At 42.8% G+C, this 25,030-nt stretch overlaps 1 protein-coding gene across 1 annotated transcript; it reads right to left on the reverse strand.

Annotated features, from left to right (window-relative positions):
• Nucleotides 1-19,946: 19,946 nt before the first annotated feature.
• On the reverse strand, nt 19,947-21,341 carry LOC109738127 (heat stress transcription factor B-2a). The gene is made up of 2 exons (XM_020297224.4): nt 20,997-21,341; nt 19,947-20,910 (listed from the first exon to the last, which is right to left on the reverse strand). The coding sequence occupies exons 1-2, from the start codon at nt 21,207-21,209 to the stop codon at nt 20,209-20,211; spliced, it is 915 nt and encodes a 304-aa protein (XP_020152813.1). The 5' UTR covers nt 21,210-21,341; the 3' UTR covers nt 19,947-20,208.
• Nucleotides 21,342-25,030: the final 3,689 nt, after the last annotated feature.

The raw sequence follows: 25,030 nt of genomic DNA on the forward strand, positions 1-25,030 counted from the left end.
TGATTTGGTATGTATATGTGTTGGTATGCTTGTCGAAAGTATTTTCATATGTGTGTGTGTATATATATATGTGAAATTCTGTCAAATTGAATGGTTTCAAGAAAAAACAGGGGCTATATAGACTCTTTGCCGTCAGCTGGCGGAAGCCAAAGAGCTTTGCCATCAGCTAGCCGACGGCAAAAAAGCCACGTGTCAGCTACCCGTGCAACCTGGGGCAGTAGGCTGCCTATTTTGTTGCTTTATCGTCCGCTAGCGGATGGCAAAGAACGTTTAATATTTGCCGTCATCCAGCTGACGGCAAAGCTACCAAATAGGCCAGCCCCCCAGGTGCTGCCATGTGGCATGCTTGGCCGTCCGCCGGCCGACGGCAATGATTCAATGTTATTTGTCGTCCGCTGGCTGACAGCAAAGATACAAAGGTCTTTGCCGTCCGCCAGCCGACGGCAATGAACGCCGTTAACCCCTTAACGGGCCTAAGCTGACACGTGCGCCGTCCAGGCTCTTTGCCGTCGGCTGGCGGATGATACGTCTCCGTCGTATCTATAATTTTTGATTGTTCCATGCCAATATTATTCAACTTTCATATACTTTTGGCAACTTTTTATATTATTTTTGGGACTAACATATTGATCCAGTGCCCAGTGCCAGTTCCTGTTTGTTGCATGTTTTATGTTTCGCAGAATATCCATATCAAACGGAATCCAAATGGGATAAAAACGGATGGAGAATATTTCTGGAATATTTAGAGAATTCCGGAAGAAGAATCAACGCGAGACGGTGCCCGAGGTGGCCACGAGGCAGGGGGGCGCCCCTGACCCTCGTGGGCCACCCGTAAGGCGGTTGATGCCCTTCTTCGGCCGCAAGAAAGCTAATTTTTGGTAAAAAATCACGGCAAAGGTTTCAATCCAATCGGAGTTACGGATCTCCATATATACACGAAACGGTGAAAGGGCAGCAGAGAGAACGCAGAAACAGAGAGAGACAGAGAGATAGATCCAATCTCGGAGGGGCTCTCTTCCCTCCCATGCCATGGGAGCCAAGGACCAGAGGGGAAACCCTTCTCCCATCTAGGGAGGAGGTCAAGGAAGAAGAAGAAGAAGCGGGGCCCTCTCCCCCTTGCTTCCGGTGGTGCCGGAACGCTGCCGGGGGCCATCATCATCACCGCAATCTTCACCAACAACTTCACCGCCATCATCACCAACTCTTCCCCCCTCTATGCAGCGGTGTAACCTCTCTCTTACCCGCTGTAATCTCTACTTAAACATGGTGCTCAACGCTATATATTTTCCCAATGATGTATGGCTATCCTATGATGTTTGAGTAGATTCATTTTGTCCTATGGGCTATTTGATGACCAAGGTTGGTTTGAGTTGCATGTTTTATTATTGGTGTTGTCCTATAGTGCTCTCCGTGTCGCGCAAGCGTGAGGGATCCCCGTTGTAGGGTTTGCAATATGTTCATGATTTGCTTATGGTGGGTGGCGTGAGTGACAGAAGCACAGACCCGAGTAAGTAGGTTGTTTTCGTATGGGATAAAGAGGACTTGATGCTTTAATGCTATGGTTGGGTTTTACCTTAATGATCTTTAGTAGTTGCGGATGCTTGCTAGAGTTCCAATCATAAGTGCATATGATCCAAGTAGAGAAAGTATGTTAGCTTATGCCTCTCCCTCAAATAAAATTGCAATAATGATTACCGGTCTAGTTATCGATTGCCTAGGGACAAATAACTTTCTCGTGACAACAAGCTCTCTACTAAAACTAATTTAGTTGTGTCTTCATCTAAACAGCCCCTACTTTTTATTTACGTGCTCTTTATTATCTTGCAAACCTATCCAACAACACCTACAAAGTACTTCTAGTTTCATACTTGTTCTAGGTAAAGTGGACGTTAAGCGTGCGTAGAGTTGTATCGGTGGTCGATAGAACTTGAGGGAATATTTGTTCTACCTTTAGCTCCTTGTTGGGTTCGACACTCTTACTTATCGAAAGAGGCTACAATTGATCCCCTATACTTGTGGGTTATCAAGACCTTTTTCTGGCGCCGTTGCCGGGGAGCAATAGCGTGGGGTGAATATTCTCGTGTGTGCTTGTTTGCTTTATCACTAAGTAATTTTTATTTGCTGTTCTTAGTTGTTCTTTATCTTTAGTTATGGATATGGAACACGAAATACCAAAAAATTAGGTGTACTTGCTACTCATGGAGATGGGGAACCTCCTAAAACCCGCGATGCTGGTTATGTGAAAGATATTATGTACTACTTTGATAATCCTGAGAAAACCCCATTCAACTATGTAATGGGAGTAACGTTGGATCAACGTGAATACTTTAGGGATTATCGCTTGACTCAAAAAGGGAAACTATTATGGGATCAAATTCATATATTGAAGTGGTATGCTAGGCAACTATGCTTGAGTTATGATTATACTTGTTGCTCTAGGATGAAGGCTCCACACCTTCCCTTTTCATGCAAATTTAATGATAATAAAACCTTAGCTTCTTATGCTAATGGTATATATGATTACTATGATGTGGAACAAATAGAAGAATTTGTTGCTTTTATGGGTGCTTGTGAAATTGAATCTATGTTTAAAGAGTTTGAAGATTTTGATGATGCTGGTTATAGACCTGAAAATTTAGCTATCCTCCAATATTGCTATGATAATTATGAATACAATTCCGATATTAATGCACTTATTGAGAAAGTCTCCGCTGTCCAAGAAGAGACTAATATTTTGCAGGAATCTATGGAAGAAGAAGTTGATGAAACTGTGAGCTCATTGGATGAAAAAGATGAGGAGGAGAGCGAAGAACAAAAGGAGGAAGAGCGGATTAGCTACCCGTGCCCACCTTCTAATGAGAGTAACTCTTCAACTCATACATTGTTTAATTCCCCTTCGTGCTTGCCGAAGGATGATTGCTATGATGACTGTTATGATCCCATTGATTCTCTTGAAATATCCCTTTTTGATGATGCTTGCTATGTTTGTGGCCAAGATGCCAATATGAATTATGCTTATGGAGATGAACTTGCTATAGTTCCTTATGTTAAACATGAAATTGTTGCTATTGCACCCACGCATGATAGTCCTATTATCTTTTTGAATTCTCCCGACTACACTATATCGGAGAAGTTTGCCTTTATTAAGGATTATATTGATGGGTTGCCTTTTACCGTTGCACATGATGATTTTGATGAATATAATATGCATGTGCTTGCTGCTCCTACTTGCAATTATTATGAGAGAGGAACTATATCTCCACCTCTCTATGTTTCCAACATGATAAAATTGCAAGAAACTGTTTATACTATGCATTGGCCTTTACTATGTGTGCATGAATTGTTCTTTTATGACACGCCGATGCATAGGAAGAGAGTTAGACTTCGTCATTGCATGGTATATGTTATTTTGTGCTCACTACTAAATTACAAATCATTGCTAATTAAAATTGGCTTTGATATACCTTGGGATCCGGGTGGATTCACTACTTGACCACTATATGCCTAGCTTAATGGCTTTAAAGAAAGCGCTGCCAGGGAGACAACCCGGAAGTTTTAGAGAGTCATTTATTTCTGTTGTGTGCTTTTATGTAGTTTAAAAATAAAAATAATGTGCCAAGGTTTGCCTTTAGGATGTTTACGATGCTTGTTGGTTTGTGCGGTGCAGGACAGAAACTTTGGCTGTAGTGCGCGATTTTACATTTTTTTACTGGAACGTCAAATGGTTCTGATTCTTTTTGCACTGTATTTCTATACAAATTTTTTATTCTCCCTAATTTTGGCAGAATGTTTCAAGTATCATAAGTATGGTGAATGTTCAGATTGTTACAGACTGTTCTGTTTTAGACAGATTCTGTTTTTGATGCATAGTTTGCTTGTTTTGATGAAACTATCAATTTATATCAGTGGATTAAGCCATGAAAAAGTTATATACTACAGTAGACACAATGCAAAAACAAAATATGAATTGGTTTGCAACAGTACTTAGAGTAGTGATTTGCTTTATTATACTAACGGATCTTACCGAGTTTTCTGTTGAAGTTTTGTGTGGATGAAGTGTTCGATGATCGAGAAGGTCTCGATGTGAGGAGAAGGAAGAGAGGCAAGAGCTCAAGCTTGGGGATGCCCAAGGCACCCCAAGTAAATATTCAAGGAGACTCAAGCGTCTAAGCTTGGGGATGCCCCGGAAGGCATCCCCTCTTTCTTCAACAAGTATCGGTATGTTTTCGGATTCGTTTCGTTCATGCGATATGTGCAATCTTGGAGCGTCTTTTGCATTTAGTTTTCATTTTTCTTTTATGCACCATGCTGGTATGAGATAGTCCTTGGTTTATTTATAGAATGCTCTTTGCACTTCACTTAAATCTTTTGAATATGGCTTTATAGAATGTTTCATGTGCTTCACTTATATCATTTGAAGTTTGGATTGCCTGTTTCTCCTCACTTAGACAACCGCCATTTGTAGAATGCTCTTTTGCTTCACTTATATTTGTTAGAGCGTGGGCATATCTTTTGTAGAAAGAATTAAACTCTCTTGCTTTACTTATATCTATTTAGAGAGATGACAGGAACTGGTCATTCACATGGTTAGTCATAAAATCCTACATAAAACTTGTAGATCACTGAATATGATATGTTTGATTCCTTGCAATAGTTTTGCGATATAAAGATGGTAATATTAGAGTCATGCTAGTGGGTAGTTGTGGATTGTATAAATACTTGTGTTGAGGTTTGTGATTCCCGTAGCATGCACGTATGGTGAACCGTTATGTAACGAAGTTGGAGCATGAGGTATTTATTGACTGTCTTCCTTATGAGTGGCGGTCGGGGACGAGCGATGGTCTTTTCCTACCAATCTATCCCCCTAGGAGCATGCGCGTAGTACTTTGTTTCGATGACTAATAGATTTTTGCAATAAGTATATGAGTTCTTTGTGACTAATGTTGAGTCCATGGATTATACGCACTCTCACCCTTCCATCATTGCTAGCCTCTTCGGTACCATGCATTGCCCTTTCTCACCTCGAGTTGGTGCAAACTTCGCTGGTGCATCCAAACCCCGTGATACGATACGCTCTATCACACATAAGCCTCATTATATCTTCCTAAAAGCAGCCACCATACCTACCTATCATGGCATTTCCATAGCCATTCCGAGATATATTGCCATGCAACTTCCATCATCATCATATACATGACTTGAGCATTCATTGTCATATTGCTTTGCATGATCGTAAGATAGCTAGCATGATGTTTTCATGGCTTGTCCGTTTTTTGATGTCATTGCTACGCTAGATCATTGCACATCCCGGTACACCGCCGGAGGCATTCATATAGAGTCATATCTTTGTTCTAGATATCGAGTTGTAATATTGAGTTGTAAGTAAATAAAAGTGTGATGATCATCATTATTAGAGCATTGCCCCAGTGAGGAAAGGATGATGGAGACTATGATTCCCCCACAAGTCGCGATGAGACTCCGGACGAAAAAATAAAAATAAAAAAAGAGAAAGGCCAAAAAAAGAGAGAAGGCCCAAAAAAAGAAAAAAAATGAGAGAAAAAGAGAGAAGGGGCAATGTTACTATCCTTTTACCACACTTGTGCTTCAAAGTAGCACCATGTTCTTCATATAGAGAGTCTCTTGAGTGATCACTTTCATATACTAGTGGGAATTTTCATTTTAGAACTTGGCTTGTATATTCCAACGATGGGCTTCCTCAAATGCCCTAGGTCTTCATGAGCAAGCAAGTTGGATGCACACCCACTTAGTTTCAGTTTGAGCTTTCATATACTTATAGCTCTAGTGCATCCGTTGCATGGCAATCCCTACTCCTCACATTGACATCAATTGATGGGCATCTCCATAGCCCGTTGATTAGCCGCGACGATGTGAGACTTTCTCCTTTTTTGTCTTCTCCACATAACCCCCATCATCATATTCTATTCCACCTATAGTGCTATGTCCATGGCTCACGCTCATGTATTGCGTGAAAGTTGAAAAAGGTTTGATAACGTCAAAAGTATGAAAGCATTGCTTGGCTTGTCATCGGGGTTGTGCATGATGTGAATATTTTGTGTGGTGAAGATGGAGCATAGCCAGACTATATGATTTTGTAGGGATAACTTTCTTTCGTCTTGTTATTTTGAAAAGATTGCTTTATTAGTAGGCTTGAAGTATTATTGCTTTTATGGCAAATGATAGACTATTGCTTTGAATCACTCGTGTCTTAATATTCATGCCATGATTAGACAAATGATCAAGATTATGCTAGGTAGCATTCCACATCAAAAATTATTTTTGTTATCATTTACCTACTCGAGGACGAGCAGGAATTAAGCTTCGGGATGCTGATACGTCTCCGTCGTATCTATAATTTTTGATTGTTCCATGCCAATATTATTCAACTTTCATGTACTTTTGGCAACTTTTTATATTATTTTTGGGACTAACATATTGATCCAGTGCCCAGTGCGAGTTCCTGTTTGTTGCATGTTTTATGTTTCACAGACTATCCATATCAAACGGAATCCAAACGGGATAAAAACGGACGGAGAATATTTTTGGAATATTTAGAGAATTCCGGAAGAAGAATCAACGCGAGACGGTGCCCGAGGTGGCCACGAGGCAGGGGGCGCCTGGCCCCCTGGGCGCGCCCCTGACCCTCGTGGGCCACCCGTAAGGCGGTTGATGCCCTTCTTCGGCCGCAAGAAAGCTAATTTTTGGTATAAAAAAAATCATGGCGAAGGTTTCAATCCAATCGGAGTTACGGATCTCCATATATACACGAAACGGTGAAAGGGCGGCAGAGAGAACGCAGAAACAGAGAGAGACAGAGAGATAGATCCAATCTCGGAGGGGCTGTCACCCCTCCCATGCCATGGGAGCCAAGGACCAGAGGGGAAACCCTTCTCCCATCTAGGGAGGAGGTCAAGGAAGAAGAAGAAGAAGAAGGGGGGCCCTCTCCCCCTTGCTTCCGGTGGCGCCGGAACGCTGCCGGGGGCCATCATCATCACCGCAATCTTCACCAACAACTTCACCGCCATCATCACCAACTCTTCCCCCCTCTATGCAGCGGTGTAACCTCTCTCTTACCCGTTGTAATCTCTACTTAAACATGGTGCTCAATGCTATATATTATTTCCCAATGATGTATGGCTATCCTATGATGTTTGAGTAGATTCGTTTTGTCCTATGGGCTATTTGATGATCAAGATTGGTTTGAGTTGCATGTTTTATTATTGGTGCTGTCCTATAGTGCTCTCCGTGTCGCGCAAGCGTGAGGGATCCCCGCTGTAGGGTTTGCAATATGTTCATGATTTGCTTATGGTGGGTGGCGTGAGTGACAGAAGCACAGACCTGAGTAAGTAGGTTGTTTGCGTATGGGATAAAGAGGACTTGATGCTTTAATGCTATGGTTGGGTTTTACCTTAATGATCTTTAGTAGTTGCGGATGCTTGCTAGAGTTCCAATCATAAGTGCATATGATCCAAGTAGAGAAAGTATGTTAGCTTATGCCTCTCCCTCAAATAAAATTGCAATAATGATTACCGGTCTAGTTATCGATTGCCTAGGGACAAATAACTTTCTCGTGACAACAAACTCTCTACTAAAACTAATTTAGTTGTGTCTTCATCTAAACAGCCCCTACTTGTTATTTATGTGCTCTTTATTATCTTGCAAACCTATCCAACAACACCTACAAAGTACTTCTAGTTTCATACTTGTTCTAGGTAAAGTGGACGTTAAGCGTGCGTAGAGTTGTATCGGTGGTCGATAGAACTTGAGGGAATATTTGTTCTACCTTTAGCTCCTCGTTGGGTTCGACACTCTTACTTATCGAAAGAGGCTACAATTGATCCCCTATACTTGTGGGTTATCAGCGGACGGCAAAGACCTTTGTATCTTTGCTGTCCGCCAGCAGACGGCAAAGAAGCCTTTGTCATAGCCTGTTCAGCCGGACGTGTTGCCGTTAGCTGGCTGACGGCAAAGGTCTTTGCCGTCCGCCATGTGTGCTTTTGCCGTCCGCCATGGCTGACGACAAAGTTCCTGATTCCTGTAGTGAAAGATGGTGATATTAGAGTCATGCTAGCAAGTAATTGTGGATTGGTAGAAATACTTGTGTTAAAAGATTGTGATTCCCGTAGCATGAACGTATGGTGAACCGTTATGTGATGAAGTCGGAGCATGATTTATTCTTTGATTGTCTTCCTTCTGAGTGGCGGTCGGGGACGAGCGATGGTCTTTTCCTACCAATCTATCCACCTAGGAGCATGTGTGTAGTACTTTGTTTCGATAGCTAATAAATTTTTGCAATAAGTATGTGAGTTCTTTATGACTAATGTTGAGTCCATGGATTATATGCACTGTCACCCTTCCACCTTTGCTAGCCTCTCTAGTACCACGCAATTCTCGCCGGTGTATTAAACCCACCATATACCTTCCTCAAAACAGCCACCATACATACCTATTATGGCATTTCCATAGCCATTCCAAGATATATTGACATGTAACTTCCACCGTTCCGTTTATTATGACATGCACCATCATTGGCATACTGCTTTGCATGATCATGTAGTTGGCATAGTATTTGTGACAAAGCTACCGTTCATATTTTTTATACATGTCACTCTTGATCATTGCACATCCTGGTACACCGCCGGAGGCATTCATATAGAGTTATATTTTGTTCTAGTATCGAGTTGTAATTCTTGAGTTGTAAGTAAATAAAAGTGTGATGATCATCATTATTAGAGCATTGTCCCATGTGAGGAAAGGATGATGGAGGCTATGATACTCCCACAAGTCGGGATGAGACTCCGGAATTTTTTTAGAAAAAAGAGGCCAAATAGCCCAAAATAAAAAAATGAGAGAAAAGAGAGAAGGGACAATGTTACTATCCTTTTTCCACACTTGTGCTTCAAAGTAGCACCATGATCTTCATGATAGAGAGTCTCCTATTTTGTCACTTTCATATACTAGTGGGAATTTTTCATTATAGAACTTGGCTTGTATATTCCAATAATGGGCTTCCTCAAATTGCCCTAGGTCTTTGTGAGCAAGCAAGTTGGATGCACACCCACTTAGTTTCTTTTTGAGCTTTCATACACTTATAGCTCTAGTGCATCCGTTGCATGGCAATCCCTACTCACTCACATTGATATCTATTGATGGGCATCTCCATAGCCCGTTAATTCCCCTAATTGATGTGAGACTTTCTCCTTCTTCTTGTCTTCTCCACAACCACCATATTCTATTCCTCCTATAGTGCTATATCCATGGCTCACGCTCATGTATTGCGTGAAAGTTGAAAAAGTTTGAGAACACCAAAAGTATGAAACAATTGCTTGGCTTGTCATCGGGGTTGTGCATGATAAAACACTTTGTGTGATGAAGATGGAGCATAGCCAGACTATATGATTTTGTAGGTATAACTTTCTTTGGCCATGTTATTTTGAGAAGACACGATTGCTTTATTAGTATGCTTGAAGTATTATTGTTTTTATGTCAATATTAAACTTTTGTTTTGAATCTTATGGATCTGAATATTCATGCCAGAATAAAAAAGATTACATGGATAAATATGTTAGGTAGCATTCCACATCAAAAATTCTGTTTTTATCATTTACCTACTCAAGGACGAGTAGGAATTAAGCTTGGGGATGCTTAATACGTCTCCAATGTATCTATAATTTTTGATTGTTCCATGCTATTATATTCTCTGTTTTGGATATTTTATATGCATTAATATGCTATTTTATATTATTTCTGGGACTAACCTATTAACCTAGAGCCCAGTGCCAGTTTCTATTTTTCCTTGTTTTTGAGTTTTACAGAAAAGAAATATCAAACAGAGTCCAAACGGAATAAAACTTTCACGATGATTTTTCTTGGACCAGAAGACATCCACGGAGCTTGGAGAGGGGGCCAGAAGAGTCCCGAGGGCTCCACAAGCCCTTAGGGAGCGCCCCTGGCCTGTAGGCCCCATGGGAGTCCTCCAACCCTAATTCTTGGCCTATAATTCCCAAATATTCCCAAACCAACAGAAGCATCCACCAAAATACTTTTCCGCCGCCACAAGCCTCTGTTCCCGTGAGATCCCATCTTGGGGCCTTTTCCGGCACCCTGGCGGAGGGGGATTCGATCACAGAGGGCTTCTACATCAACATTATTGCCCTTTCGATGAAGCGTGAGTAGATTACCATAGACCTACGGGTCCATAGCTAGTAGCTAGATGGCTTCTTCTCTCTCTCTTTGATCTTCAATACAATGTTCTCCTCGATGTTCTTGGAGTTCTATCCGATGTAATATTCTTTTGCGGTGTGTTTGTCGAGATCTGATGAATTGTGGATTTATGACCAGATTATCTATGAATATTATTTGAGTCTCTTCTGAATTCCTATATGCATGATTTGATATCTTTGTATTTCTATTCGAATTATCGGTTTGGTTTGGCCAACTAGATTGGTTCTTCTTGCAATGGGAGAGGTGCTTAGTTTTGGGTTCAATCTTGTGATGTCCTCACCCAGTGACAAAGTAGGGGTAGCGAGGCACGTATTGCATTGTTGCCATCAAGGGTAAAAAGATGGGGTTTTCATCATATTGCTTGAGTTTCTCCCTCTACATCATGTCATCTTACTTAAAGCGTTGCTCTGTTCTTATGAACTTAATACTCTAGATGCATGCAGGAGTCGGTCGATGTGTGGAGTAATAGTAGTAGATACATAATCGTTTCGGTCTACTTGACACATACGTGATGCCTATATCCATAATCATTGCCTTGTATATCGGCATAAGTTTGCACTTTTCTATCAATTTCTCGATAGTAATTTGTTCACCCACCGTATGTTTTCTTTCAAGAGAGAAGCCTCTAGTGAAACCTATGGCCCCCGGGTGTATTTTCCATCATATATTTTCAGATCTATAAACCAAAGAACCCAAAAATACCTTGCTGCAATTTATTTGTTTTTACTTTGTTTTATGTTTTAGTAATCTTTTATATCTATCTCTATCATATCTCATCCTTGCAAGTGACTGTGAAGGGATTGACAACCCCTTTATCGCGTTGGGTACAAGTGTTTGATTGTTTGTGCAGGTGCATAGATTGGAGACTTGCTTGTACCTCCTACTGTATTGATACCTTGGTTCTCAAACTGAGGGAAATACTTATCTCAACTTTGCTGCATCACCCTTTTCTCTTGAAGGGAAAAACCAACGCAAGCTCAAGAAGTAGCACCCACCACGACTAAGACGCCGAAGGAGGAAATCACACCTGTCATCCATCAACCACGGACATTATGTTCCTGCAATCATCGCTCACAACGAAGGCTGACATACAATTACAGAACAAAAGTGAATTTCCCTTGAACAGTGTCCGTATATACTCCCTCCATTTCATAATATAAGTTATATTAGTTTTTTGAAAAGTGAAACGCGTGCTTGTTTGACCAAGTTTTTAGAAAATAGTATCGACATTTACAGTACCAAATAGATCTGTCATGAAAAGTATTTTCATATTTTATTTATTTTATATTGTAGATGTTGATATTTTATTCTATAATCTTGGTCAAACATAAATAAGATTGACTTGCACGAAAAGCAATACACCTTATATTCTGAAATGGAGGGTGTATAACAGAAAAGTCAGAAGGTGCGGATCCGGATGCCCTAATATTTGCACGAGATAGGGGCCTCCATTTAGCTCGGCCACCAAAACCCTCACCCACACTTTTCCCCAACATAATAACCAAAATTGGAGACAGACTCGTTAATTAGATGATTTTATTTCATAGGGCCAATATCATAGATTTTGTTTCTCTATGAAATGCTTTGGCATGCAAAAAATACTTGAGAGTTTTTTGCAAGCAATTTTGAAAGAACAAATTTAGCATCATTGAGCCTAACTTCACAATAAATTTTTTTCTACGAAACTCTACAATATAACTCCACTGAGACACATGGGAAGGAAGACTTCGACACCCTCAATAATTCAGTTGTATTTTTAGTCTATACCTACTAGTGAGTTGCACGTGCTTTTCACGTGAGTTGGATATATTGTTAGAACACAATGTTGACAAACAACTGACACGTACATATTACATGCATAAAGTTAAAGATACAAATTTGTTACTAATGATAGTTAAATCTATTGAAAAGGGAAAACCTTAGCTGCATAGCGCTCCAATACGTATATATAACACATTATATGTATGCACCTCAATGGTTAAGTTCATGAATATGAGAGGATAGTGTTGCAACATTTGATTGAAATTCTTTGTAAAGATATATGGATTGTAAGAAATGGTTGATCAGAAGTCTTTAATCTTGAGTAAAAAATTCACAAGTAATATCATAAATGGATAGACTTTTATTCAAGCGAGAAACTCTAATGGAGCAAGAGCATGCATGAAGATCTATAATAAATCATAAATGGATACGCCTTTATTCAAGCGAGAAACTCTACTAGAGCAAGATCATGCATGAAAGATTCTAGAATAAGTTAATAATTATTGGAAACTTCTAGATAGTACACATGGCAGAATCATAATTGATAAGAAATCGAATGGTCAGTATTTTTTTGAAAAACACCCCATATATTAATTAAGCCAAAGAAAAGTTCTTACAATCATTCGTTACAGCATACACCATGCAGGGCGGAACGGAATTTAAAATAATCCCATCGGACCTAGTACTAAAGCTAAACTTAGCAATCTCATGCGCCACCCCATTGGCAGTCCGACTTATCTTTGCGATATTAATTTTTTTGATCATCCTAGATATACTAAGAGCCTCATTCATCAGATCAGCCAGAGGGGGCCTGTCAAGCTTCTCATTTGCAAGAAATGAATGTACGAAAGCACAGCCAATCTCTAAAATAATAGATTGGTGAAGGGTGATACCTATATAAAGTCCTGCGAGGCAGGCACGGAGCTCAGCCTCATTCACACTGGTACACCGATCAATAAAGTCCCACAAAGAAACAAAAATTTCTCCAGATGAATTACGAGCTACACCCCCACACTGGCTGCATTAGTACTGTCCACAAAACTGGCGTCAACATTGATCTTGATATAACCATTAGGGGGAGGGGTCCACACCACATGATCTTTTAATGGTGCGTAATCCTCTACAACTCCGCACCTTCTCCTTACCTTTGTTGCTAGCATCCAATTGAGCGGTGTCATGATTGGACGTGAAAATGGTCCAAAAATTGTCCACAAAATGTGCAGAGGCATTAACGGATTCTTTCCCCTTCCCAAAAATTAAATCATTTCTCAAATGCCATGCTCGCCAGAAAAGAAACAAGATTTGCTCCCTTTGCCGCAAACCCAATTGTGCCAGCAAAATCAATAACCAAGTTGGTCCTGTGCACTTGAAGAACTCTTCATCCGGAATATTCCACCACTCTCTCACGGCTATTCGAAGAGCACGAGCTTTAGAACAACTCACTAGAGCATGAAAGATGTCTTCATCTTGAACCTCACAAATAGAACACATACATGAATCAGTCTGATGGTGCTTGACTCTATTCATCTCGACTGCCAAGCTATTGGTAGCAGCTCGCCACGCAAAAATCTTGATTTTCTAAGGTATATTAGCCTTCCATATTATCTCCCAAATCCCTTTTCCCCCCTTTGCTTCGCCACTAGATTGGCCAACAGGATCCTGGCTATCCTTCAAATTAAGCGCAAAATTGTACGCACTTTTAACAGAAAATATACCATTCTTCTCATGGTGCCACGCAACAAAATCCCCATCCCTAGAGGCCTGAATACGAATCTTAAGAATTTCCTCCACATCATGTGGATAGAATGGATACTTGATCAAATTTTCATCCCAGCACTTTTGCCCGCTCATGAATAAATCATGTAACAATTTCAACTTGGTATTATGCCTTCTAGCTGAGATTTTTAGGCCATGCCTCCTAGGTATCCAATTATCCCTCCATATATTAATACTAAATCCATCACATACCCGCCAAATGATCCCCTTCTTAAAAAGTTCCAGGCCATGTGTAATACCTTGCCAAGTCACAGAACTAGCATGCGGAAAGACCGTATGAAGAGTATGCCCCTGAAGGTAATACTTTGCCTTCATCAACTTCGCACGTAGGGAATCCGGATAAACCAACAACCGCCATGCCTGTTGGCCAAAAGAGCTTGATTAAAAAGCCTGAGATCACGGAAACCCATCCACCCTTACCTTTTGGTCTTGTTAGTTTGTCCCACGCCAACCAATGAGTTTTTCTTCTTTCTTCTTCATTTCCCCACCAAAAGTTCCTTATAATCTAGGATAACTCCTCACAAAGGGAAGCCGGAAATTTGAAAATCCCCATAGCGTACACAAGTAGAGCCTGAATTACTGTTTTGATTAAATCTTCCTTGACTCCACAAGAAGCATATTTTTCAATCCAGTCAGAAAGCCTTTAAAAAATATCTTTAGTATACTTAAACATACCAGCCTTCATTCTACCCTCTGGGACTGGTAATCCAAGATATTTATCCTCGAACCCCTCCACGGTAATTTTTAAGATAACCATAATAGTCACTTGTTTCTCCAAGCTGCATTTTTCCCAAACATTATGGAACACTTATCAGGGCTTAACATCTATCCAGTTCCCTTCTCATACATCGTCAGAATATTTTTAATTGCTAAAGCTTGATCAAAAGAACCCTTGAAAAATAGCAGACTATCATCTGCAAATAACAAGTGAGAAATACCAGGAGCTTGTCTAGTCAGTCTGAATTCCTGGAGAACTCCCCTGGCACATGCGTTATTAAGCAACAAAGAAAGCGCCTCAGCCACAAATAAGAACAAATAAGGAGATAAAGGATCTCCCTGCCTGAGCCCCTGAGAAGGTAAGAACGACTACATCAATTGACCATTAAAGCGCACCGCAAATTTCATCGAAGTAACACAACTCATAACCCATTTAATCCATTGCGGCGCAAAACCTAACGCACCCATCATACTTTGCAAAAATTGCCAATCCACACGGTCATAGGCTTTGGCTAGGTCCAACTTATAAGCACAATATCCCCCTCTTAAATCCTTAAGCGTACTTAACGAATGCATACATTCAGGCTATGAAAGCATTATCAGAAATTAACCTTCCCGGAATAAACGCACTTTGGGTAGGGGACATCATACCATCGAGGAGCGGTCGCATCCTGTTAACAAGACACTTGGAAATAATCTTATAGATAACATTGAACAAACTGATCGGCCTGAAATCATTGATTGTTTGAGGATTCTTGATCTTCGGGGTGAGAATAATAGTTGTATTATTAATACCATCAGGCATAATTCTAGAAATAAAAAATTGCTGCATAGCCTTGACAATATCATCTTTGATTAGACCCCAATTCCGCTGAAAAAACCTCGCAGGAAAGCCATATGGCCTTGGCGCTTTTAGCGGTCCCATTTGAAAAAGGCATCACTTATTTCTTTTTCCGTAAAAGGTTGCATAAATCATCATTCATGCCATCAGTCACACGGGGCTTGACTAATGAAATAATGTGCGATGGATCAACCGAAGCATCACAAGAATAAAGTTGTTTAAAAACGAGTTTGTCATACCTTTTATTTCCTCGAGATTTTCGTGAGACAACCATCATCCTTCCTAAGAGCCGAAATAGATTTTTTTGCTCTATGATAACCCATAAGTATAGGGGATCGCAACAGTTTTCGAGGGTAGAGTATTCAACCCAAATGTATAGATTCGACACAAGGGGAGCCAAAGAATATTTGAAGGTATTAGCAGCTGAGTTGTCAATTCAACCACACCTGCAGATTAATTATCTGCAGCAAGTAATCAGTAGCAAAGTAATATGATAGTTTTAGTAGTAGTAACGGTAGCAACGGTAACAGTAACAGTGATAGCAGTAATTTTGTAGCAAGTGTAACAGTGATGATAGCAGTAGTAACTTAGCAAAAACAATATAAGATAAATTCGTAGGCATTGGATCGGTGACTTGTTGGATGATATTCGTCATGAGACAGTTATAACCTAGGGCGATACGGCACTAGCTCCAGTTCGTCAATATAATGTAGGCATGTATTTCGTAAATAGTCATACGTGCTTATGGAAAGAACTTGCATGACATCTTTTGTCCTACCCTCCCGTGGCAGCGGGGTCCATATTGGAAACTAAGGGATATTAAGGCCTCCTTTTAATAGAGAACCGGAACAAAGCATTAACACATAGTGAATACATGAACTCCTCAAACTACGATCATCACCGGGAGTGGTCCCGACTATTGTCACTCCGGAGTTGCCGGATCATAACACGTAGTAGGTGACTATAACTTGCAAGATCGGATCTAGAACATGGATATAATGGTGATAACATAAACGGTTCAGATCTGAGTTCATGGCACCCGAGCCCAAAGTGACAAGCATTAAGCATAGCAAAGTCATAGCAACATCAATCTTAGAACATAGTGGATATTAGGGATCAAGCCCTAACAAAACTAACTCGATTACATAATGAATCTCATCCAACTCCTCACCGACCAGCGAGCCTATGAAGGCATTACTCACCCCCGGTGGGGAGCATCATGGAATTGGCGATGGAGAAGGGTTGGTGATGATGAAGAACGAAGATCCCCCTCTCTGGAGCCCCAAACGGACTCCAGAGCTGGCCTCCCGATGAAGAACATAAGGTGACGTCGGCTCCGTCTCGTGGATCGCAATAATTCTTTTTCCCTAATTTTTTTTCTGGAAAAATAGGATTTTATAGCGTTGGTTTCAGGGTCTGCGGGGCCACCCCACCTGAGCGCACCAAGAGAGAGGGGCGCACCCTGGTGGGTTGTGCCCACCCAGGGGCCCCTCTCCGGTAGGTCTTGGCTCCAGAAATTCTTGTTTATTGTATAAAAGTTCCTTGCAAAGTTTCGTTCCATTCCAAGAACTTTTATTTCTGCACAAAAACAACACCATGGTGGTTCTGCTGAAAACAGCGTCAGTCCGGGGTTAGTTTCGTTCAAATCATGCAAATTAGAGTCCAAAATAAGAGGAAAAGCATTAGGAAAAGTAGATACGTTGGAGACGTATCACTCTCCAGGAAGCTTTTCGCTGAAAATATTTTGTATTACGATCTCCCCCTTTAATCTTGTCCAGACAAGATCTCTGCTTCCATAATATTTCTTCCCTGATAAGAAGTTCATCCATCTCCCCTAGAATTCTCTTTCTTTCCAACACAGCAGAATGATCAGTTCTATTTAACAAAATGTCTAGTCTCTTACGAGCCCCGTCAAGTTTCTTAGGCAGATACACAATATGCACCCGGCTCCATCCATGAAGAGATTTCATTAATTTTTCTAAATTATTAGCAACATCTTTCAGATCCTTAATATTTGATCCTCTATTCCAACAATCATTAATCTGTTCATCCAAAACACGACCTTCCCTCTCCCAGTAAGATTCATATTTCAACTCTCTAGCAAACCTCCCCTCCCGAGCATTACCCATCAACTCAATAAAATGGGGCAATGATCATATCTGGAGCTAATAATATGGGAGACCTTACATTGAGGGAAAATAGAAGACCAAAGGGGGCATGCCACTTCACGGTCAAGACGTACCTTAACATTCTTGTTGCCCTCTTGCATATTATTATATGTCCACGGAGCACCTTGAAAGCCCAAATCAAATAAATTGCACTCAGACAGAACTTCACGAAAGTTAGCCATGAGTCTAGGAGATCTCTTATGTCGAGAGACATGTTCATTTTTTCATATAGCTTCGTTAAAATCCCCCACCATAAACCAAGGTCCAACACCAAGAGGTTTAATCCGCCTCAAAAGTTCCCACATAACATACCTCTGGCTCGCCTTAAGCTCTCCATAAATAAATGTGCACCTCCACTTTGTACCATCACCCTTGTTGATGTACATGTCCACAAAATGTTCACCATTTTTGTTCAACCCACAAGAATATGCTCCATCCCAAAACACGACTAGTCCTCCACCTTTACCATGGCCAGAAACAGTAAACACATTATTCATACCCAACCGGTAACGCAAAAGCTCAACATACTCTTTATTTTTCCTAGTTTCCGAAAGAAAGATAACATTGGGACGGTGCGTCTTAGTCGGACACACAAGCTCTTGAACCATACAAGGTTGTCCCAGCCCTCGACAGTTCCAACTGAGAATTTTCATGGCTCCTAACGGGCGTCATCAAACGCGCCCGTCGGTTGAACGGAAGCCCCAGGGTTGTTTGCTTCCTTAGGAGTGCCACCTTCCTCCTTTTCTTCTCCCACGGATTCTCTCCTCCTCTCCTGAAGATCTTCCTCTCCCCCATCTATCTCTTTAGTTACATGAACCATAGCCCCATCGACACCTACTACAGCCTCAACCCTCTCACCACACACTCTTTTACAAGTTACAGAGATGTCATTTTCACTCTTATACTCTAAACTCTCAGAGCTATTGCTATTCATAGTAAAAACTAAGCCTTAATCTTCAGAACGACGCCTCTTACTTCCCGCCGTGCTCTCTAGGATGGCAGCATAGGCGACCTTTCGACTAGATAACTCGCTGCCACTATTTGGGGGAGTGGGAACCCCAAACTTGACATGCTTGGCACACACACCATGACCAGCAGCACGCTCCACTTGCTCCTCTCTATACATTCTTTTCCAGCGGCCCCATTTTGATTCAGCTCCATTTTCATCAAAGTCCAGCCGGGAAGCACTCCCGGCCAGACCAGCAAGGACGCTTGTTGAGCCACCATCAGCCGGCAACACCTTTGCCGCAACCAGAGGTAGAGCGCCCTGGATTTGCCACGTCTTGACCAGCAGATTGAGTTCATCCAACGATACATATTTAAACTTACTCACACACTATATAATGGTATACCTATTAATAAAGGAAATAGATATTCCTGGTCTGTTGTACTATTTTATAAAAAAAACCCTGATGTTTCTGATAATTAAACCACAATCCAATTTTAAGTTAGATTTTTGGTTTAGTAGGAAACCTCCTCATATTTCTCATAATCAACCCGCAAACCAGTTTTAAGTCAATTTTTCACCTTAGCGGGAAACCCCGTAATAATTGGGTTAATAAACCCACAGTACATATCAAATGCTTTTTAAAATATCCATATCTTTTGAACCTAACTTCAAATTCAACATGTTATACATGAATTTTGATTATAAAAATATGTAGAATCTAAATATGATGTTATTTTATCTGTTAATCATTTTAAAAATGCTACTTACGGTGCAACCTTAATGAACAACGCATGATTCTTTTTCTTTCATATCGACTTGTATTGAAAATAAACACCTCAGCAAAATCAGGGTTGGAGACGAAACAAACCATCTATAACCATCGACGAGAGTGCGAAGGAGGATAACTAACAACACAAATGGGATGTCATGTGTTGAAAGAAAGGATGTGTACCTATTAGGGTCCTGAGTCATGATTATTGGGTTAGGAGAGTGTGATGTTTTTTTCTTCACAAACTATTTTGCTAGTTTCGGCAAATTTGACCTATAAACGAAATCAAATCACAGAATGAACTGTCCGTAAAACTATTTCACGCGGCTGACCCGTGGCGCCTAGCTCTCAGTCGCTGCACTAGTGCAACGCCTGGGAGCTAGGCGCTGCACTAGTGCAACGCCTGGGAGCTAGGCGCTACACTGTATAGTGTGGCGCCTAGCTCTCAGGCACTGCACACTGACTTAGTAATTTTCGGATCACACGGGTGCGACGCTGGCTGTGTAGCGCCTAACTGTGAGGCGTTGCACAGTGTAGTGTGGCGCCTTCGTGTCGGGCGTTACACAAAAAGTTCAGCCGCGTGAAATAGTTTCACGGATAGTTCATTCTGTGATTTGATTTCGTCTATTGGTCAAATTTGTCGCTAGTTTCTATAGGGGTTCTATGGGTTTGTGCTACTTAAATATGACCTTGGCGTTTTTGCAAAAAGAAAGAAGAAAACTCTACAATAAACCATGGCATCGAACTCTTCTCATTTTCCCAACCCTAGGTCTACATGGAAATCAGACAGGCCCTAACTACCAAACAATCTACCAGTTGTTCTACATGGCTTTGCTGATTCTACATTGTGCTACCAGCAATGCAATTCATGTCACGTCAAGACACAAAGACATCATAGTGCGAGCTAGAGTGGTACACGATTTAGATCCTAATCTAGTGCTTTCCGCTACGATCACGCGAGGACGCGAGGTGGATTTAGATCCTGCTAGTGGCTTCCGCTACGATCACGCGAGCCCCCGTCAGGCCTCGCCGCCGCCGCCGCCCGCACGGACAGCGAAAGCACATTCAGATCCGACCGCTCCGTCCTCATAGCCTTCCCTTGTTCTCGCCGGGCGGCGTGCCTCTCGTCGACGCCGTCGTCGTCGTGTTCTTGCTCCTCCTCGTCGTCTTCGCCGTCCTCCTCTGCCCCATTTCCCTCATCCCCTCCCCCGTGCCCGTGCTCGCGCGACCTCTTGCTCCCTATCGCGACGCCGAACAGCATCGGCTTCGCGCCTGCGGCGCCGTGCCTCTCGTCCTCCTCCCCCACTTCCTCCCCGCCGTGGTCATACCGCCAGACGAGGTGCCGCACGCCGTCGCAGACGCGCCGCGCGCGCGCGAGCTCCCGCGCCAGCCTCGCGTTCTCGCGCCGCAGCCGCGCGTTCTCCTCCTCCAGCTCGGCCATCGCGCCGGTGGCCACCAGCGCCAGCCCGGGCGGCGGCGACGACGAGACCGCGGCGTCCCCGCCGGAGCTCGTCGGCGTGGGTGAGATCGGAATCGCCGTCGCAATCGGCGTCGCCATCATCGCGGGCGCCGGCGCCCCGGCGCCAGATCCCTTCCGCCTCTGTATCGCGCCGAGCAGGCGCTTCTCCCCTTTCCTGAAGCACTCGTTGGCGAACTCCCACCTGTCAAGGCCTATCTTCCTGAATCCCTGCACAACAAACGCAGCAGCACCCTTGGTAATCTGGATCTACCGAACTGGCCGGAGAGAGGTGGGTGGGCGGAGACGGAACGTACGTAGGTGTTGAGCTGGCGGACGAAGGAGGCGAAGTTGCTGTGCTTGAAGTTCTTGGGGAGGAGGTCGCGCTCGAACTCGGCGCGGCGCCACACCACGAACGCCGTGCCGGACTCGTTCCAGGAGATGGTGTCGTCGGTCTCCGGGTCGTCCACCATCGCGTACGTCTTGGTGAGGAACGGCGGCGTCCCCGCCCCCAGCGCCGGCGACGCCATTGATGAGTTGGTTGAGGGCGATGGTTCTGGTGGTGCTCTTGCGAGAGGAGACGGCGAGATTTGGTTTGGTTGCACAGGAAAGGAAGGAATGGTCTAGAAATGGGGATTTTGTGATGGGGATAGGCTGGGGATGGGGCGAGAAGCATCCAGCGGGTTCTGGAAGGTTCCGATCCTTTCTAGTCGGCCACGTGGCGATGTTTCTAGAACCGGCGCTGCTGGATCCGGGATTCAAGACGGGCTGAGATTCAAGTCGGCCACGTGAAGGACGGTTTGGGTAGCCAATATTTTGACTATTGTTTGAGTTTTTTTACGATGTTGTTTCAGTTTTAAGCAACCCTACAAAGAAAATAATAAATGAGATTGTTTATATGACACACTCTCCTTTCACTACTATAAAATTAAAACGAGTGAACAGACACACTAAAACGTGTAACTGATTGCGCGTTGCTCATGGGCAAAGCTCGTCGTTTGGTGTTGCCCGGTGGCCATGATCGTGTGGGTGGCGTGGTAGTCGGGGTGCAGCGTTCGATGGCGGTGAGTGTTGGCCGGGGTGAAAACCTGCTCTATCTTCGGATGGACTGGCGGCGGCGTAGCTCGTTCCCTTCTTGAAGGCGTTGTCGCAGCTCTCATTGCCTGTCGTGTGGCTCCTGGGGAAACTTTGATCCTCGGATCGGGCGGTGGCGACGCTCCGGTGTCGTTACCTTCCTGAAGGCCCGTCTTGAAGCCCACGGTTCGCCGTATGCGGCTTCATCTCTTCGTGGTGGCGTGTTCACTGGTGGAGCCTCCGGTTGCTCTTGTAGTGCTAAGTGTAGTTTGCTGCGCTCGGCGCCTATGTATCCCGCCTTGGGTGTGTGTTGTGGTGGAGTGTGTCTGTTCCGAAATGTTGTTGATCATGGCTTTATATATAAAACGAGGTGAAAGACTTTTTCGATAAACATGTAACTGATTAAAAATAGTAGAACACCTTAAAATATATAAAAGTGATTAAAAATAGTAGAACATCCTATGACAGTAAACGGAGGGAGTAAGTCTGAAAACTTTTTAGACTGATTGTAAGATAAAATAATGGTCGACTCTAATCGATTTAGTAGATATAATGGTCGACTCTAGTTGATTTGATAGATCCGAATCAACGGTTCTATTTCTTCAACCTTTAGCCACTCACACCTTTATCCGTCAAATCTTTGTACTCAATTCTATCATCATCTCTCAGTAATCTATTAAATCTCAGGGTCATAGTTTTCTTCTCTTCAATCTCAGACTAACCCCTACACCACGGCCACAAACCTTCATCATCACCTATGTTCCGCATCTTTATCGCCTCCAGGCCAATCTAGACCGTCTTCGCTCACGTCATTTCACGCTTCATGAGCATTAGTCACACAAAAAACACATTGTTTAAAAAGTGAGTGCGGAATCTAAAAGTTTCAGTTGCAAGCCTAGCAAAACCACCAGACCTTTAAGTAGTCAATTTTTTCATCATGTTTTAATTGGCATGTTATCTTAGAAAGGAGAACGAACTACAGTTGCCTGGTGATTAAGGACAAGCTAAAATTTTGGTAACAATTAAAGAGCCGACTTTTTGACCCTCGTTACAAATTGGTAGGTTTTTTTTCATCATCAGCCAAACGTGCCCATATTGCCTAAAGGAAAGTATTTTAGAAAGGCTAACACACTGCCTTGACGCGGTAGAGGGCTAGAGGCAGTGTTGACGATAATAGACAACGTCCCTCAAGAAAGAGGATGGAACAAGGGCAGAGGGCGGGCGGGGGGGGGGGGCAAAGAATGACACACGCCAAGGTATATGACTCTGAATTGCAAGAGATGTGGGTCACTTTACTCCCATGAAAAACTTTTTTTCTGGTCCATGAAATATGTGCTAACGGTTCACGTTGGGGTCATTTACATCTATTGTCGTCAACTATGTGTACATGGAACGCAAGCGAGGCACTGGCCCCACCCGTAGTGGGCGAGAGCGGGTGACTGTCATGGCCATGAAAATCTTTTTCTGAAGACCCCCTGGATTTATTCAAATTGCACATAGATGCCCTCAAACAGTCGAATCATCTGGCAGCCTGTGCATACTTGTGCATAGGTCCCCGTATATTCGTCATATCCATTTGATTGCTGGCACATTTTGTGTCTCTTTCTTCACGCTCTCTCTCCCGATTCTCCGTAGGCGGCAATGGTGTGGCACAACATGACAATAATTTTCACCTTGAAAGATAGACAAAACCTCGATCACGACGACCCGGTGAAGAAGCCCCCCCCCCTTGTACGACGAGTTCTCATCGTCCAAGCTTTTTATTCTCCCACCCCTCTCTGGCACAATTTTGGTTAGGATTTTGTGGGTATCTTATCGACATGGTTCATTTTTGTGTTGATTTTGTCCTCTGATGATGGTTGACAACATAGATAGGGTGTCGCCCCCATTGGATTTGTTCCCCTCTCGATTCATTCTAGGGTTTAGTTGGGCTTCTGAAGGTGGCACGTTTGGTCATAACTGGTGTCTGATAGGTGGCTTGATACGTCTCCAATGTATCTATAATTTTCTATTGTTTCATGCTGTTATATTATCATTCTTGGATCTTTTATAATCATTTTATAGTCATTTTATATCATTTTTTGGTGCTAACCTATTGACATAGTGCCAAGTGCCAGTTGCTGTTTTTTGCATGTTTTTTACATCGCGGGAAATCAATATCAAACGGAGACCAAACACCGCGAAACTTTTTGCGGATTTTTTATGGATCAGAAGACTCCCGATGGGCCAGAGCAGCACTTGGGGGTGCCCCGAGGGGGGCACAACCCACCAGGGCGCGCCTGGGGGCCCAGGCGCGCCCAGGTGGGTTGTGCCCACCTCAGTGGCCTCCCACACCCCCTCTTCGCCCTATAAATTCTCAAATATTCCAAAAACCCTCGGGGTTAACCTAGATCAGAAAATCCGCCGCCGCAGGGCTCTGTAGCCACCAAAAAACAATCTAGACCCTGTTTCAGCACCCTGCCGGAGGGGGAGATCATCACCGGTGGCCATCTTCATCATCCCGGCGGCCACCACGATGAGGAGGGAGTAGTCCACCCTCGGGGCTGAGGGTTTGTGCCAGTAGCTATGTGTTTAATCTCTCTCTCTCTCTCTCTCGTGTTCTTGAGATGTCACGATCTTTATGTATCGCGGGCTTTGTTAATATAGTCGGATCATATGGTGTTTTCCCCTCTCTATCTTGTTGTGATGAATTGAGTTTTTCCCTTTGAGATTTCGTTGTTATCGGATTGAATACTTTTATGGATTTGAGAACACTTGATATATGTCTTGCAATTGAATACTCATGGTGACAATGGGGTATCGTATTGATTCACTTGATATATGTTTTGGCACTCAACTCGCGGATTCCCGAGGTGACATTGGGGTAATCTATGCATAGGGTTGATGCACGTTCCTGTCTTTGTTTCTCCGGTAGAAATCTTGGTGCACTCTTTGAAGTTTTTTGTGTGGGATTGAGTATTTATGAATATGAATTTGCTTTGGTGTTATTTTAGTACGAACTCTATGATAGATCGAACGGAAAGAATAGCTTTGTGTTATTTTAGTACGAACTCTTGAATAGATCGAACGGAAAGAATAGCTTTGAGGTGGTTTCGTACCCTACAAACAATTTATTCTTATGTTCTCTGCTAGATAGGAACTTTTGAGTGATTCTTCATCGCACTTTGAGGGATGGTTATATGATCCAATTATATTAGCATTGTTGGGAGATTGCACTAGCGAAAGTACGGACCCTAGGCCTCATTTTCAAGCATTGCAATACCGTTTTGTGCCCATT

The sequence above is a fragment of the Aegilops tauschii genome, chromosome 2 (assembly GCF_002575655.3).
Source record: "Aegilops tauschii subsp. strangulata cultivar AL8/78 chromosome 2, Aet v6.0, whole genome shotgun sequence".
Lineage (NCBI taxonomy): Eukaryota > Viridiplantae > Streptophyta > Magnoliopsida > Poales > Poaceae > Aegilops > Aegilops tauschii.

What these genes read in the sequence shown, in the direction of transcription:
- LOC109738127 (XM_020297224.4), bottom strand. Translation starts at nt 21,209, where the DNA reads ATGGCGTCGCCGGCGCTGGGGGCGGGGACGCCGCCGTTCCTCACCAAG. An exon ending in TCCGCCAGCTCAACACCTAC is followed by an intron (nt 20,911 to 20,996) that starts GTACGTTCCGTC and finishes TTTGTTGTGCAG; the next exon opens with GGATTCAGGAAGATAGGCCT.